Source organism: Pipra filicauda, unplaced genomic scaffold, assembly GCF_003945595.2.
Source record: "Pipra filicauda isolate LSUMZ 115617 unplaced genomic scaffold, ASM394559v2 scaffold228_size1260155_pilon, whole genome shotgun sequence".
In the NCBI taxonomy this organism is placed as follows: Eukaryota; Metazoa; Chordata; class Aves; order Passeriformes; family Pipridae; genus Pipra; species Pipra filicauda.
The window spans coordinates 426,009-441,998 of NW_024104341.1; the positions used below are offsets into that span (position 1 = coordinate 426,009).

The 15,990-nt window shown below is 42.5% G+C and overlaps 1 protein-coding gene and 1 long non-coding RNA gene across 3 annotated transcripts in view; one reads left to right on the top strand and one right to left on the bottom strand.

Annotated features, from left to right (window-relative positions):
* Positions 1 to 15,990, top strand: part of LOC120323284 — a 38,231-nt gene that overhangs the window by 14,602 nt on the left and 7,639 nt on the right. The gene's annotated exons all lie outside the window — the stretch shown is intronic.
* The window catches only part of TET2 (tet methylcytosine dioxygenase 2), a 71,726-nt gene continuing 66,712 nt past the window's right edge, over positions 10,977 to 15,990 (bottom strand). The window contains exon 10 of one of the 2 annotated variants that reach the window (XM_027717897.2): positions 10,977 to 15,729. In XM_027717897.2, coding sequence (XP_027573698.1) covers positions 14,330 to 15,729 — 1,400 coding nt within the window. In that variant the 3' untranslated portion in view covers positions 10,977 to 14,329. Of the gene's footprint in view, positions 15,748 to 15,990 lie in introns of both variants that reach the window. The other variant, XM_027717896.2, reaches the window with a different exon arrangement.

Sequence of the window (15,990 nt, forward strand, 5' to 3'; positions counted from 1 at the left end):
GGGGAAGTTGGAAGCTGCAGAAACTCATGGGACCCTGAAGAAAACTGAGACTTTTTGCAGTCATTGTTGATGTCTTGGTACTCCCGTGCTGTGTGTGGTGCCAGCTCTGAAAACTGTGTTCTGGTTGCCTGGATCAATTTCTGTGCCATTCCCGTGGATTCACTTTCCACCCAACCTCCTCCTGCTGGGTTCCCAGGGGCATGCTCTGGAGGTAGCACTGTCTGGTCACACCTTGTGTTCACGTCCCTGCTCATGGAGGCCCATGGTATGAAGGAGAAACCGATACTCAGTAGATTACCTTTGCATAAATGATCCTCTTTGTCTTGGCCTGACTCCTGCATTGCAACAGGCAACTGTAAAATGGCATCCACAGCAAAAAACAGTTACAATTTCTCTACCTGTCCTTCCACTCCTTCCTTTTCTGTATTATGGCAGGATTATGCTGATTTTCACTTTTTCTGTTGTGTTTTTTTTTTCTTTTTCTATAAGGGGAAAGTTGAGATGGAACATTTTCCTTTTTTTTTTCCTCTCTCAAGCCAATCTTTCCTCTGTCACATATGATCCATTCAGAAATCCCCAGTCCATATCTTGCTTTTGTTGGTAGCAGTTACCAGATGGTGCTTCTAGTTCAGTACAGCTTGTGTGCATCTTGGAGTAAAAACTGTGGTGAACCTGGCTGGAGTTCTGCAGAGTTTGCCTGGTTGTTGTACTGCTGACAAATAGGCAAGGGTGAGTGTGGTTCACTCGCTTTTGTGCAAGTTCTCCTACTTTCATGGGTACTCTGAAGCACTCTGCAGAATGGCTGCATTGTCTTGCCTTGAACTTTCCCACAAGTCCTATATCCACTGTGATCTTAGTGCTTTAAAAGGTTATTAATTGCCTTTTGGGAAGAACCTTTGGAGAACTAAGCTGTTGTGAGAGTTTCTTGGAGTCTTGAAAGGGCAAGAAGGTCAGGGCAGCACCATCCTAAATAGCTCTCACAGGCTGAGCTCAGCCTTGTAAGCAGTGCCCTGAGAAAATTGTTCATTCCATAAACCATTTTCCAGAATCTGTACTACTTAAATCCCAGGTTTTGCAGTGTATCTAGACTATTTTGTGAGCAATCAAAAATTGTATAAACAAGGTCTATCATTGTAAATCTGTAATTGGGGAAATTAAAAAAAAAGTTTTAATAAGTATGGAAATAGATGTTACTGTAGTCTGATCCACAGTTAGTCTGCACTCAAATACTTTTCAAAGTGGCCAGCTGAGTGTTTTAATAAGTATGGAAATAGATGTTACTGTAGTCTGATCCACAGTTAGTCTGCACTCAAATACTTTTCAAAGTGGCCAGCTGAGTGTTGGATAGTTAATGTGAGATGTTAAAAAGAAGCTGAAGTACCTGCTTATATTCCAAGAATCAGGTGGCTTTAAAAGGTTTCAAGCTGTGCATGCTGAAAACCTGGGAAGGCTCCTAGAGTTTGTAGCATTTCTGGCCATGTACTTTCTATAGACTGAAAGATTTGCTTCATTCTTTCACAGAAAAATCACAGAATATTCTGAGTTGGAAGGGACCCACAAGGATCATCGAGTCCAACTCTTAAGTGAATGGCCCTTAAACCGACCGTGACAAAGGAGGAAGTGAAAGTGTTTGCTTTCTGCATATATGGACTTACTGAAATTCTCTTCCTTTAGTGTATCTTCACCTCCAATTATCTTACCCCCAGTGGACAACAGAATGCATTTGAGTAGAAAATACCCTTTGCCCCAGGATCATCAGCTTATTAGAGATCATGGGTGATTAGTTTGGGATAGGGCCCTTCTGTAAACCAACAGCAAGATGCACTTGTTGGCTTTACGTTTGGGACAGTTCACTGAAGGTTGGTAGAGTTTGCTTGCAGGCTGTTTTGTTTAGTGTTTTGTGCCGTTATTTCTGAACAAGGCAATACAGCGTGTCTATAATGCTGAGAGCTAATCCTTTTGTGTTGCTCCTGCTGTCCCAGACAACTAGAAGCATGGTTGTTGAATTGGGTGTCACTTCTCCACCTGAAAGTTGATTCTGGCTGGTGGGTTTTGGTTTTTTCCCCTTGCAGCTAGCTATTACTTGATGCGATTAGAATCGAAAAGGAAACCATTTTGTATGGGCTTTTACTGGGAGAAAGCAGTAAGCAGATCTGCATCTCTGTTTTTGCTTTTTTTTTTAGTGTTTTGGGCTTTTTTTTTTTTCTTGCTCCAGACCTTACAGAACCTTTCCCATCTTTTGATGCTGCACATAGGATTTTATGAGTCATAATGAAATATTTTATTGATTATATTATGAAAAATCAATTAAAAAGTTGCCCTGGCTGTCAGTTTTGTGCTGCCTACTCTGTGTGCACTGGCAGGTTTGACTGCTCACCGTTGTGAATGAGAAGAGAATACCTTGGGGTGCCCAATTATAGCAGCAGTGAGAGAAAATTCAGAAGAGTAATTTTGGCTTCCTTCATTGCCTTTATGTTGGCCTCTGAACGAGTGGCCGTTCTCCTCCTTTCAGATTTCACAGCAGTGAGAGCACTAATGGCAACTCTGTGCAATTTTGACTTCTCATGTCCATGAGATTGAATCACTGCTTCTCCTTCCACATTTAGTAAAACAATTTTGCACACGTGCTGAACAGCTATTCTTGCCTATACCTGCTTTGAGATGGGCTAGATGAACTGGAAGATTTTATAGAAAGCCATCTCTTTCATTCCTTCTCCCTCACCCCCCTTTTTTCTTTTTCTTATCTCTTTTTTTTTTTTAAGTAAACTTCAGATTGACAATGGAACAATTCTGTAAAGGGAGGTATTTTTAAAGCAAAGATGAGGAAAAGCCAAGTGTTTTAATAGGGCTTATCTCATAGGGGTGGAAGTTTAAAGCAGGAAAGAAGAAAGTTAACATAAACAGAAAAAAAGAAAAGCATCTGAGCTCTCCCCGTTCGAGCATATGAAATTATTCGGGTGCTGTTACCACAGTATCTGAACACTTAAATTATTAATGTATTTATTGCTGTAACATGCCTGTGTGGTTTGGAGGAGACCCTTTTGGAAGGGAACTGTGACCCAGAAACTGAATTTAGGGGCTTGGATACCTAAAGTAGGTTCTAAGCAGAGTTTAGATGCTGAAATCCATGACTGCAATCCGTATATTCCCTGCTCAGTCACTACTTACCCCTGGAGGTGATGAATCTCCCTGACATCTATGAACAGATGGATTCTGCTTTTGTACCTGCCCGGGGCTGCTCAGAATGGGAGTCCCACAGCACAGCTGTGGACAGTGTGGACAGTAGGGACGTGTGACCTGACCCCGAAGCAAAGAGTTCCTCTGCCTAAGTTCTGATCAAAGCACACTCATTTCTTGGGGAAACCAAGCTCCTGACAAGCATCACACCTCTGTTTGGGTCGCTTTTAAATTGTAGCTGGGGAAGGAGAGAGCCTACTGGGGAAGGTGCTTGCCTGTGAAGGCAAAGGCAGGGGTCAAGTGCTATCTCTGAGCACTGTCTTTTAATGTGCTGTTTAATATTAACATCCATAAGCAGAAAAAAGAACAGGCAGCAGAGCTCTTCTCTACTACCAAGTCATGCTTCTCCTTAGGCATAGTTGTCTCCCTCTGGCCCAGCACATGCATTATTATAATTTGGATTGAGTGGCAGGAGGAATCTCCTTCCTTGCGGACGGGCATGTCTCGGACTAACGCTTCCATGCTCTCCCTTGCACTGAAGGCTTGACTCTCTTCTGGCAGTCATTTAAAAACCACGCTTCCTAACAGGAACCCAGATGTGTTTTGGAAGATGTTTCTGTGTGTGGCAGGAGAGAGATCTCTTTCCAGCCTCTGTGGGAAGAAGTTGTGTAATGTATAATCTCTCTTCTTATCTGTAATTGATCAGTGTTAACTGAACAAGCAAGAACTTTGTTTGCTCTTCTCCAGGAGTTTGGGAATACTTGCTAGCAGCAGGGCCCTCCATGGATCAAAGTGTCTGCTCATTGTTTAGTCTGTGCTCTAGAGCCAAGCAGGCAGGCATCACATATGCAGCAGATCTTTGGTTAGTGTTTTATCAGCACAAGTATAACAGAAAGGGACCTGGGGGTACTAATTGACAGGAAGCTCAACATGAGCCAACAGTGTGCCCAGGTGGCCAAGAAGGCCAATGGGATCTTGTCCTGTATCAAAAATAGCGTGGCCAGCAGGACCAGGGAAGTGATCCTTCCCCTGTACTCTGCGTTGGTGAGGCCACACCTTGAGTATTGTGTTCAGTTCTGGGCCCCTCACTTCAGGAAGGATATTGAGGTGCTGGAGCGGGTCCAGAGAAGAGCAACAAGGCTGGTGAAGGGACTGGAGCATAAGTCCTATGGGGAGAGGCTGAGGGAGCTGGGGTTGTTTAGCCTGGAGAAGAGGAGGCTCAGAGGTGACCTCATCACCGTCTAAACTACCTGAAGGGAAGTTCTAGCCAGGTGGGGGTTGGTCTCTTCTCTCAACAGCCATTAAGCTCCGCCAGGGGAAATAACAGGAGAAAATTCTTTACAGAGAGAGTAATCAGGCATTGGAATGGGCTGCCCAGAGAGGTGGTGGATTCACCATCCCTGGAGATTTTTAAACGCAAATTGGACGTGGCACTGAGTGCCATGATCTAGTAAATGGACTGGATTTGGACCAAGGGTTGGACTCGGAAGAGGAATAAAATGGCTGCTCATGTTCCCAGGTGGTCAAATGTCAGCTGTACCTGACTATATGCAGGGGAAGGAATAACCCCCTGCCCCAGCACAGGCTGGGGGCTGACCTGCTGGAAAGCAGCTCTGCGGAGAAGGACCTGGTGGTCCCAGTGGACAACAAGCTATCCATGAACCAGCTGTGTTCCCCTGTGGCCAAGAAGGCCAATGGTATCCTGGAGTGGATTAGGAAGAGCATTGCCAGTAGGTCGAGGGAGGTGATCCTGCCCCTCTACTCAGCCCCAGTGAGGCCACATCTGGAGTGCTGTGTCCAGTTCTGGGCTCCTCAGTACAAGGGGGACGTGGAGCTCCTGGAGTGGGTCCAGGGGAGGACAACAAGGATGATGAGGGGAGTAGAGCATCTCTTACAAGGAAAGGCTGAGGAAGCTGGGCCTGTTCAGCCTTGAGAAGAGACGACTGAGAGGGGACCTCATCAATGCCTACAAGTGTCTGAAGGGAGGGTGTCAAGAGGATGGAGCCAGGCTCTTCTTGGTGGTGCCAAGCAATAGGACATGAGAAACTGATGTTAGGAAATTCTACCTGAACGTGAAGAACTTTACTGTGCAGGTGACCAAGCACTGGAGCAGGCTGCCCAGAGAGATTGTGGGTTCTCCCTCGCTGGATATATTCAAGAAGAGTCTGATGCAATCGTTGTGTCATGTGCTCTAAGGCCCTGCTTGGGCAGGGAGGTTGGACCAGGTGACCCACTGTGATCCCTTCCAAACTGACCCACTCTGTGATTCTGTAATACCTGTACTTAGCTGTGTATTTGGGTAGTTCTATAGCACTTAACTGCAAATGCATGAAGAGAGCACATTGGAATATTTGTTGGATTCATGGAACCTTGTCCTCTTCAGACTTTTTGAAGTTTTCTTTTTTCCCTCGCATTTAAAATGTGGTTTTTTGGGAGGAGTCTAAGAATGTGTAACTAAGCTGCTTGCCTGCCTTTCCCAAGGAAGCAGCTGCTGCTGTGCAGCAATAGAGAATGTGCTGGAGGAGGAGGTGGCACTGTTTTCTTCATGTAACTGGCACAGCTGCAGGAGATCTGAAACCTCGTGGCTACACTTGACCTGGTTTCCTTGTCAGAAGCACATCTGGTTTTCAATTTGATTTAACCTGGAAGCTGTGCTCTGCCTGCACTGGGGCCAGGAGCCCTGAGACACAAATCCTTCTGTAAAATGCCGGTGTGTTGCTGCTGGGAAAATTATCAAGAGAGCAGATCTAAAAAATTTCTTCTTGGTAGTCCTATGAGAGAGGCTTATCTTTGTCTTGTCACCTTACATAGCTGGGATTTGTGCCTGGCAATTCGAGTGGTCCAGGAACTGTCAGACTCCCTTATCCTCCTTTGGTTTGGCTGGTATCCCCTGGCATCTCCTCACAGTGTCATTGGCCTGGTACAGATGAGTTTCCTCTGTGCTAGTATTTATTGCCTGGCATTTTGGACAAGACGAGCCCAGAATGTCCTCTGCGAGGCATGTGCGCTGTGCCGTGGACTTAGTCCCTGTCTTCGCTGGAGCAGCTCAGCTGAGGAGTTTCTGCAGGGTGCTACAGGAGCTGGGTCAAGGTGGAAACAGGCTGCTCTTAATTGCATCCTGCACCAGAGATGTTGGAATGCTGTGGTGCAAATGAGCAATCATTTTCATCTTCAGAGCTGGGAGAATAAATGCCTGCAAACGGCAGCCCTCTGACAAAATGCCTGTTTGTTTCTGGTATGGAGAGTGTTAACAGCAGAGACAGAAGGGGAGATTTGCCAGGGTTACTGATTATGAGAGTATAATTCCTTGAAGAGCAGGCAAGCTCAAGGTTTTAAAATTCTGCCTTATATGGTCCCTTCCAGTATCCTGTCCTGCCTTAGGAAGGCTATGTGGATGCTGCAAAGGTTCAAATGCAGATCCAATATGTGGAGTCTGGATATTTTAAACCAGGGCCTGAACTGAAGGACTGTCATTCAAAGCAAATGTACCCCGGGGGGTGGTGGAGGAGGGAACAGCTAATAGATGCTTTCCCCTTGCTTGACATCTGTCACCTCCCCCCATGCCAACCCTTCCTCTGTTTATAGCAAACCATTTGCTCCCATTAATTAGAACTGGATTCCTGCCATCTGACCAGCTTTATGCCTGTACAAATATCAACAGAGCCAGGACTACACAGGTGGGGAGAAGGGCTAGTCAGAGGAGATCTGTTGCATCTGTTTGGGGAGGGATAGATGGGGGAAATGCCACCCCCCACACCCCCCCCCTCCGCTTTCCAAATCAGGCACATTAGCCTAGACAGCCTACAACAATAATTGAAATGCAGACTGGGAGCCCCAGGATGCCACTTTCCCCATTCCTTTTCAGAGCAAACTGCACTTTAAGCCATCCCCTCCAGTTAAATCTCTTTACCAAAGTGGTCTGTATGAAGGCTTACATACAAGATGATAATGGTGCTGTCATTTTTACAAATAATCACAACAGGAGCAGAAAAATAAGAGGAAGATGATTACGCCTGAAAATCCAAATGAAGTTCCAGTAGCTAATGCAGTGGAAACTAAAAGGAAGCTGAACAACAATCCCAAGCTGTTCTTGCCAGTCACTAGGCTGGTTTTTTTACTGTGATTTAGGAGTGTACAGCTGTGTTGCCATGACATTATAAGGAAGTGTACTTAGCCCGGGATGGTTTTCCTTGTGTAAAATACTATGAAGACAAAGTACTTGATGTGTTAGTTGAAGCAAACCTTGAGTGGAAGAAACAGGTTAACCTAGATTAGCTTGGCTGGGTTGTAAAAGAAAAAAACTGTGAAAACTCTCCCATGACCACCTTCAGCAGTAAGAGCTCTGGTTCTGCTGGGGTTATGAGTCAAGAGGATGGCACTGGTCTTAACACTGAGAAATAAACCCCATCTTAAAAGGAAGTGGAGCAGCAGGCTCTTCCTTCCCCCACTCCTTCATATAATGATGGGAAGTACTTCTTTATGTGGCATGAGAAGGATTGGGTGATGTGATGTGCCTGTGTGTACCCCAGAGTACTTTAAACCTTTTACATCCTGGAAGATGATGCTCTGAATCTGTTCAGGCATTGAGGACCTGAATGCCAAGGTTTTGAGTACTCCAAACATCGGAACTAATGGCAAAATGGTGTGGGGGAGAAAGAATGGTACCTTGCTCCTGCATCTGAAAGAAACAGGTGCAGGCTCCAAGCTTGGAAGGAAGGAGGAGATTTCTCAACAGAAACACTTCAGGGATATTTTTACACCATGTTGTAGGAAGTATGTAATTCCTTTCTCCGTGGCCTGGTATCTGGATCTGGAGTTCCCTCCTTTGTGTTCCCCTGCGGACGGGGCCACCAGCCCCTGCTCTGCTGCAGGGGGGCTGCAGTGAGCTGGTGCTCACTTGGGGCTCAAGTGCCTCATGTTGCAACGTGCAGGTCAAATATGTAACTTCAACCTTTAGTGTTCTCTGTTGATCAGAAAGAGCAGAAAGGACAGCAGTAGATCTTTAACAGACCTTTTCCTTCTTTCTCACATTCGTACCCCAGTGCAAGGTTTTCCTTTCCCCTAAAAACAAGCTTTTTTTTTTTTTTTTTTTTTTAAATCAGTGAGACTTTCTGTGTTCACTTCGTGTGTGTCAGATATTCCCTTCACTGGTTAGAGGTGGGGCAAATAAAACATAGAGCTGACTGACTTACCTCTTAAGGTCTGCAAGAATCGCTCCTAGCGCAACATTTGCACTAATTAAACTAACTTAGGGAATCATTTACAGGTCAAAGTAAAGGGACCCACTCAATGCATAAACATAGCAGAATGTCTCAGAGAGTGATGGAGGGAGAGGGGAGAGCTGTTAATTGTAGCTCATGGGGTGGTGGGGGTGAAACTGCCAGTCCTCTGAGACAAATTGGGCGTTTCCTGAGTGTCTCAAAATCAGCAGTTGTGTCTGCATGAGGTAAACATACTTGAGTGTAACAGAAACTTGACAGATGCATGTTTTTCAGGAAAAAAAAGAAGTTACTGTGTCAGTTAAGTAGCAGAGTATTAATTTACTGCTGAGATGCTGATATGTGCCAGTTCTAGTATCTGTGCTCCTGGACTATCAGCAGCTTTTACAAGTTTGGTGCGACATTTGTCGTGCAAGTGTAGGTGTAAGGAGAGCTCTGCTGGAGGGCCGTGCTCTTGTGAACAGCCTCCGGGCAAGTGTGTGTGCTCCTAGAATCTGTTTTGCAGCCAGGTGTAAACCACAGGGTTCATGTTTAAATCCAAGGTTTTGTTCCTCTGCTTTGAGTTTTACCTGAATGAAAAGATTTGGTTTTTAAATATTTCCAATATGAAAGTGTGTTGAAAGTGTACATATGAAGAAACCACCATTACCCACTAGTCAATCCCCACCTTCTTCTGTAAGGTGCTTTGCTGCTTCAAGAGAAATCTGTTTGTTTTTCCTTTGCTCCCTCTTCCACGTTGGATGCTTTACTGTGTCTCTGAGTATCATCACCTGTTGCTCTTGGGGTTTGTTCACCCTGGTTTGGCTTGTCACCACAGGCTTGTCAGTTATTCCCATAAAAAAACCTGCATGGTCCTTTGTGAGATGACAAAAGGCAGAAGCTGACAGAACAGACTGGGAAGTGAGGAGCGAAGGTGAGGCAGAAGCTGCCTGAACGCTCGGCCGGGCAGTCCCCAGTTGTTACTGACGTGCGGTGGTTCGGGTAGCGACTGTAGGCGGTGCCTTGGTCACGGCCACCGGCGGCACACGAGCGAACTGCCCCTGTCTCGGGGAGAGCCCCTGCTCCTGGGAGGAGCACAGTGGGCACATTTGGCTCCTCAGTGGTCTTGGCCGTGAGCGTGTTGTGCCTGTGTCAGCAGCACCTCTGAAATGAGATCTGTCGAAGTGCACTGAGGAAATTATGTTGAAAGGCAGCCGATGGGAATGTTCATTAATGGCAGGATTCTTTTCCAGGGAAGGCTAAAGGGGTGCAAGACCTCTGTTAAAGCTTGTGCATCTGTCGGTTCCAGCTGTCTAATGCATGAAAGTGCACCTGTGCACAGAAAAGAGCAACACTTGGCTGCTGCAGTGTGCTCGCCTGCCTCAAGACATTTCCATCTGGGAATATGCTGAGAGCCAGGGGTGAACATTACAGATCGCTGGGTTTTAAATCCCCGTGTCCCCAAGACCCTTAGCACATGAATGTGCATAGCAGGGGGCCTTTTCCCAAGGTGCGTGGCATTGATGGATGGGGTAACAGGGGCTGACAACAAACTCGGGCTCTTAAAAAAGAAAGCTTGAGAAGCTTTTAAGTACCAATTGTCGCAGGAACATTTTGCTACTGTGGAGAGTAATTTCTGTCTATTCCCACAGAATAGGATATTTCAGTATTCAGTCCTGATATTCCTTGAAGCTAAACAATGGGACCATGAAAACAAGCTTTTGTCTGATGCCTGCAAGAATGTATGTCCTGGTATTGATTCAGACACACTTTCTTATTGCTTCTGCTTTCCTTTAGCTTATGTGTGATTTAGATTATACGTGAAGTTTTAGGTTTTTATAATTTTGGTTTTTTTCTTAATCACAGAATAACTTAGGTTGGAAAAGACTAGTCCAACTGTAAACCTGCACTGCCAAGTCCACCACTAAACAATGTCCCCAAGTGCCACATCTACATGTCTTTTGAATACCTCCATGGATGGTGACTCAAACACTTCCCTGGGCAGCCTCTTCCAATGCTTGACAACCCTTCTGGTGAAGAAATTTTTCCTAATATCCAATCTAACCCTTCCCTAGTTCTATTTGTTGGAGCATCCTGCCATTTGGGAGTAATTTGAAATCAAGTAGAAAATGCATAACCAGATAAATACCCCAAAGCAACCAGTGAATCCCTAGAGTCTCCCCTTCGTCCTGGCTCTGCCAAGTGTGTATTTGTGGCTGTTACGTGAGCAGCGGGGCAATTCAACAGCAAATACACCATATTCATTTGTGTACACAAACACCAATAGAAAATCAGTAGTGACACTCTACTCCCTCTTCCTACTCACAAAAATACCTCCCTCCTTCACTGTAAACACAGGTTTTAAGGAGCAGTAGCCTGGGCTAGGTAGCCTGCATCCCAACCTGTTAGAGTCAAAGCAGAACTAGGAATAAATGTGATGCCTAGACTGCCTGTTTTGGAGTCCCGAGTGATGCATTTTGTTTGACTGTGATGATTGAGTTGAGGGAGATGGAGGTGGGAGGAACTGATGTGGGGAGGTGGGCCTGCTTTGTTGTTAGCTGATAAAAATTACAAGGAAAGACAAGTTTCTACAAGACAGACTTAGAGTGCATTAAATAAATATAAATTTTATTAAAAACACCCACATCTCAGCGTTATCAGGAATGATATAATAATAAACAGCTTTCAAATAACCTGCATTACATTACAATACTTACAGTATTTATAACCATCCTCAGATTCTTTTTATAGACATACCAAACATCTCATGAAAATGAATGAAACTAAAGTAAAAAAAAAAAAAAAGTAGAACATAAGCATAGAAAATGCACACAGAAGTTCATTACCTTAGTGTCAAACTGCTAAAGTTTCCTACACAAGTTAACCACTAGCTTTAGAAGTGAACTTTATACCGCTGTGCGTCAATCAAGATGAAAAATTCATTCAAGTAAAGTTGACACCACTCAGAAGCATCTTCAAGTATGGCTATAGTCAACCTGATAATCCTATACAAGCAACTCTGTCTGCTTTGTCATTCGTTCCAACTGAGGCAGGGTTCTGTACACCACAAATTACAGCTCACGTATGTACAATACAAAACCGACTCACCAACCAAGCTTCCTGCTCCTGCTGCCAGCAGTTTGGCAAATGACGGTGCACGGCATATTAACCAAACATCTACTATGGATTACGTGAAGTGTATAGGACTTTAAAAAAAATCACCAAAAGATGAAGATATATAATGATTTAATTAATCTGACATATAATCATTGTTATTTTTTTTTAAAAAAAGGCGAAACTTTTGTTTCAATGCAGTGGGTAGAGTCACAGAGTGAGAATTAAAAACCAAAATTGCCATAATAAATATTTGACCATTAAACCCAAAGGCCTCCTTTGATTTACTTGAGTCAGGTTGTGATTCTTTTAGTTAGAATTTTTTTCGACCAAACTTTATCTTACAGTATATTGCACAAGATATATCTGGGACGTGGAGGTTTGCATGTTTAGGGAAGCCCTTGTACAGACTGTACCTTTTTATATTTTATTTTATTTATTACAGTATCCAAGAAGCCTTGTTTAGAGAGTGACTTGAACAACTCTAGCAAACAGTCACTTGCCAAACCCCTGCCTTACATTTTTCCCTTTAATCAGCTCAGTGCATTCTACTTTCTTTTTGTTTATTCATTTGAAACAGTCAAAACATTCTAAATCTCTTAAACACTTCCATTACAATAAAAAGAGCTAACAAATTTACAAAATTAGTTTTAGTTACACAATACATGTACAAGAAAAATAAGAGAAGGGATTCAAAAGAAAAACATTAAATCCCTGAAAAAAAAGAACAAAACAAAACAAAAAACCCAAGAATAATATATTTAACCTACAACAGCTTTACATACACACAGGTGACACGTTGGCATAGGAGAACATGAGCTGAAATATCCCTGAATTTTTAGAACCAAAAAAAAAAGTAAAAAAAAAAAAGTTGAAATTCAAGTTATACTTGCTAAAATGTCAAGTATCGAGAGTTTTTTTTGTTTAGTTTTTTGTTTGTTTGTTTTTTCAAAGGCTATTGGGGGGAAAAGATGGTATACAATATATAAACTTTCACACTCAGTTCAATATCCTATTGCCAAACTAGTGTTGAGGTATATGACAAGTAGGAACATCACTCAAACCTTTTAATGTATTTTTAGCTCACATTATGATATATTTGTAGCAGGCTGAGTAGCACCATGATGTGAATTCAGCTCAAAACCCAAATATATATAGATTTAATATTTTTACAGTACTAAAATACTAAAGCATTGCGTTAAAAAAAGTTTTGTTTACAATTTAATTTACTATACAACTCTCCTGCTTTTTTTTTTAATAGAAATTAATGATTTAAAACCACCACAGCAAGCCAGCTGCCTATTTTTTTTTCTATTTAATCAACGGAATCACGCAGAACTAACCCTGTTTCATTCATCTTGTGTAGGCATCGGTCTGCTCAATCTTCCTGGAAAAGAGGACACTTGCACCGAGAAATGACTTGCACCACAATGTACATAATTATCAACACAAAAGCAATCTGCCATTCGATATTTGGGGAGCGTACAGATCTCTAAAAACAGCAGAAGCCCAAGCTAACTAGTTGTAGTTTGTCGCATGCTGCTAATTATTACCTGTGGTTAATATAAAATTCTTTCCTTAAAACTGTACATATTTGAGCAATGAACTTGTCATAATAATTGTAGAAAACAGTTTACAGTATAGCTGTGTGAGATGAGCACCAGAAAAAGATGTGTTTTGTGTACTAAAGTATTCCCTTATATCCAGTAAGCCCCATTTTTATCATAACTGACTGTATTAAAAATGGATATGTAGCCCACTAGCAGATGCATGGCTAAACCAAAAGTATTTAAAAGCTTTTTTAGTTTAAAAAAATTATCTTTGCATTTTAAAATCAAAGTAAACTCTTTTTTTTTTTAATGTCTTAGTACCTTAGCATTGTTCAAGTTGCCAAGCTTAGGTAGACAAAGTGCTTTTGAAACACTATTTAAAAAAAAATATCTCTCTCTATATTTTATTGTCCTTTTCTAGGACTTGACTGGATGAGCAAAATCCAGAGGTCTTTGTAATTCCCATATGTTAAAAAGTAAGCTTATTTTAACACCAGGTAAATTCAATACATACATGAATGAAAAGGTCCTCCCTGTTGCTGAAGAACATTTGACTACATCATTGACATTTTGTTAAAAGGCATTAACTGTTTGACTGATAAAATAAAGACACCATTCTCTTAGATAGCACCATGGTTTTAGAATATTCGAACAAATTCAGTGTTTTGCTGTCTATTAGTTATGTTTTATACTTATCTACTTTGTTAAATAAAATCAAAAGACTAATAAGATTACAGTAAAAACTGCATGTTAAAAAGCCATAATTCCAGTATTTCAGTACATCATAGATTCAGCACCAGATGTTATTTTAAGATTCCTGCAGTTGTAATACTACAGTATTTTTTTTTTAGGGTTTTTTTTTTGCTCCTGTTTCATGACTATGCAAACTTGATGACATTAAAAGTGGCCACAGATGTGCAAAACTGTAAGAAAAAAAAAAAATCCATTTGCAGATTTTCTCTTTCAGTAATGGAGCCAGTGTTTTCAAATGTAAATTGTGAAACACTTTTTTGTTGTTTGTTTTTTTTTTTTTTTTTTTTTTTTTTTTTTTTTGCATAGGATGCTTTGGTCTTGTTTCCTACGTGCCATCTGTGACCACTTAAAAATCAGTGGAAAATAAGTGCGCTAGTGAGATTACCTCTTTTTGCTGGTGTGCTGAGGCTTTTTCCACCGATGAGTTCCATAAAAACACTGTTTTCTTCTCCACCCTTGCCTTCCCCAAAACCTAAAGAACTACTACCCTACCGACAAGGTATTTTTTCGAATGAGGTAACCGGCAAAGGTGTGAAGTCAGATATATCGGTTGTAAGGCCCTGTAACCCGTGTAAAGGCATATGGAGATGTAGTTACTGTGGAGTCTGTGGTGACCGACAGTGTCCTTTGTGCAAGAGACTTGATGAAGCGCACGTACGTTGGCTCAGAGGGTTCGTGTGGCTCCGCAGGCTCCCGCTTCGCTTTTTTGCCGTAAGATTTCTGAGGCACATAGTCTGGACCGTACTTCTCACATTCCTCTTCCTTCTCTCTTGCCTTCTCAGCCATCTTTGCCTCCCACAGAGCCAGACCGTGTTTTGGCTCATTCATGCTCTTGTGCTGGTAAAAGACAAGGGATATTCTGGTGGGATGGTTCCTGTTGGGGTTTTTCAAGGGAGTTGTTGCGTGGAGCTCACGTTTTGCACACTCTATGAGAATTGACCCATGAGATGGAGCAACTGCCACTCCTCCAATTTCTGGATCCAGAAAGTTCTGCTCACTATCTGACCAGACTTCATCGGGATCCTCTGTTTTTTCTGGATTCAGCACATCAGTTTTATCTAAACCACCCTGGGGAGTAGTCCTGTCATGGTTTTGACCTGGAAGCATGTTAGACAAACCATTAACTGCATGTGAAATAATTTCATTATCCTTATTTTGGAGGTGCAGTGAATTAGGAGGACTACTAAACATACTTGGAGCAGAATGGTAGTCGTGTGGTAAATGAGGAGGGGGTTGCACGTGATGATGTTCACTTGTTTTACTTGTGGAGGCATAATCCATGCTTGGGTTACTCAGATTAGATTTTAACCTTGAGGCAACCTCCATAAAATGACCATTGGCCTCATGGGTGGAGTAAGAGGAAAAAGACCCTACGTGGTGTACATTAGGTCTAATGGTGCAATTACTGAAGGAGTCTACCTCCATATTTTGGTTTCCATAATTCAAGTACTTGGGACCAAAACTCTGGTTATTCCCAAACCTGTGCTGGTATAATGTTTGAATGGGTGGTAGACTTAGTTTAGACATATAGTCTTGGCTCTGGCAACTATAGAAGTCCATGTGCTGATGCTGGGAAGGGTAGGAGCCCAAGTAAGAGGGGCAGTTGTCCATAGGTATGTTTCCATTGCATTGGTAGGGTGGATATTGGTTATTTTGACTTAATGATCCCGAATAAGGGTTCATGGGACTGGAAGAATTCAAATAAGACCCCACAGGCTGTGATGAGGTTGTATAGAGGTTCATGGGACTGGACCCTCTGTAGGGATCTGAAGTGTATGATGAGTTTGGATAAGCATTGGCTGGATTAGGCAACCTTACATAGAGATTTGCAGAACCTGAACCCGAGTAAGAATTAATAGGATTTGACTGAGAGTTGTTAGGGAGAGTGCGCTGTGGATGTTGCTGCTGCTGCTGCTGCTGTTGTTGTGTGGCTGGTCCTGAAAGACGTAAAAGATCTGTAGATGTGAAAAGGAAAAAACAAACAACCACACAACAAACAGCTTTAGGAAAAAAACCCCACCAAAAACCCAAACAACAACCCAACAAATAACATAGTTTATAAGACTTTTCATGACATGTACCTATGAAATATCTAAGAAAAGTATATCATATGATGCATTAACAGAGACTCCCTTTCTCAGACCTCAAACACAATCCTTTAATTAAAAAGCTGAATAAATACTAAGTCTACTCTTCTT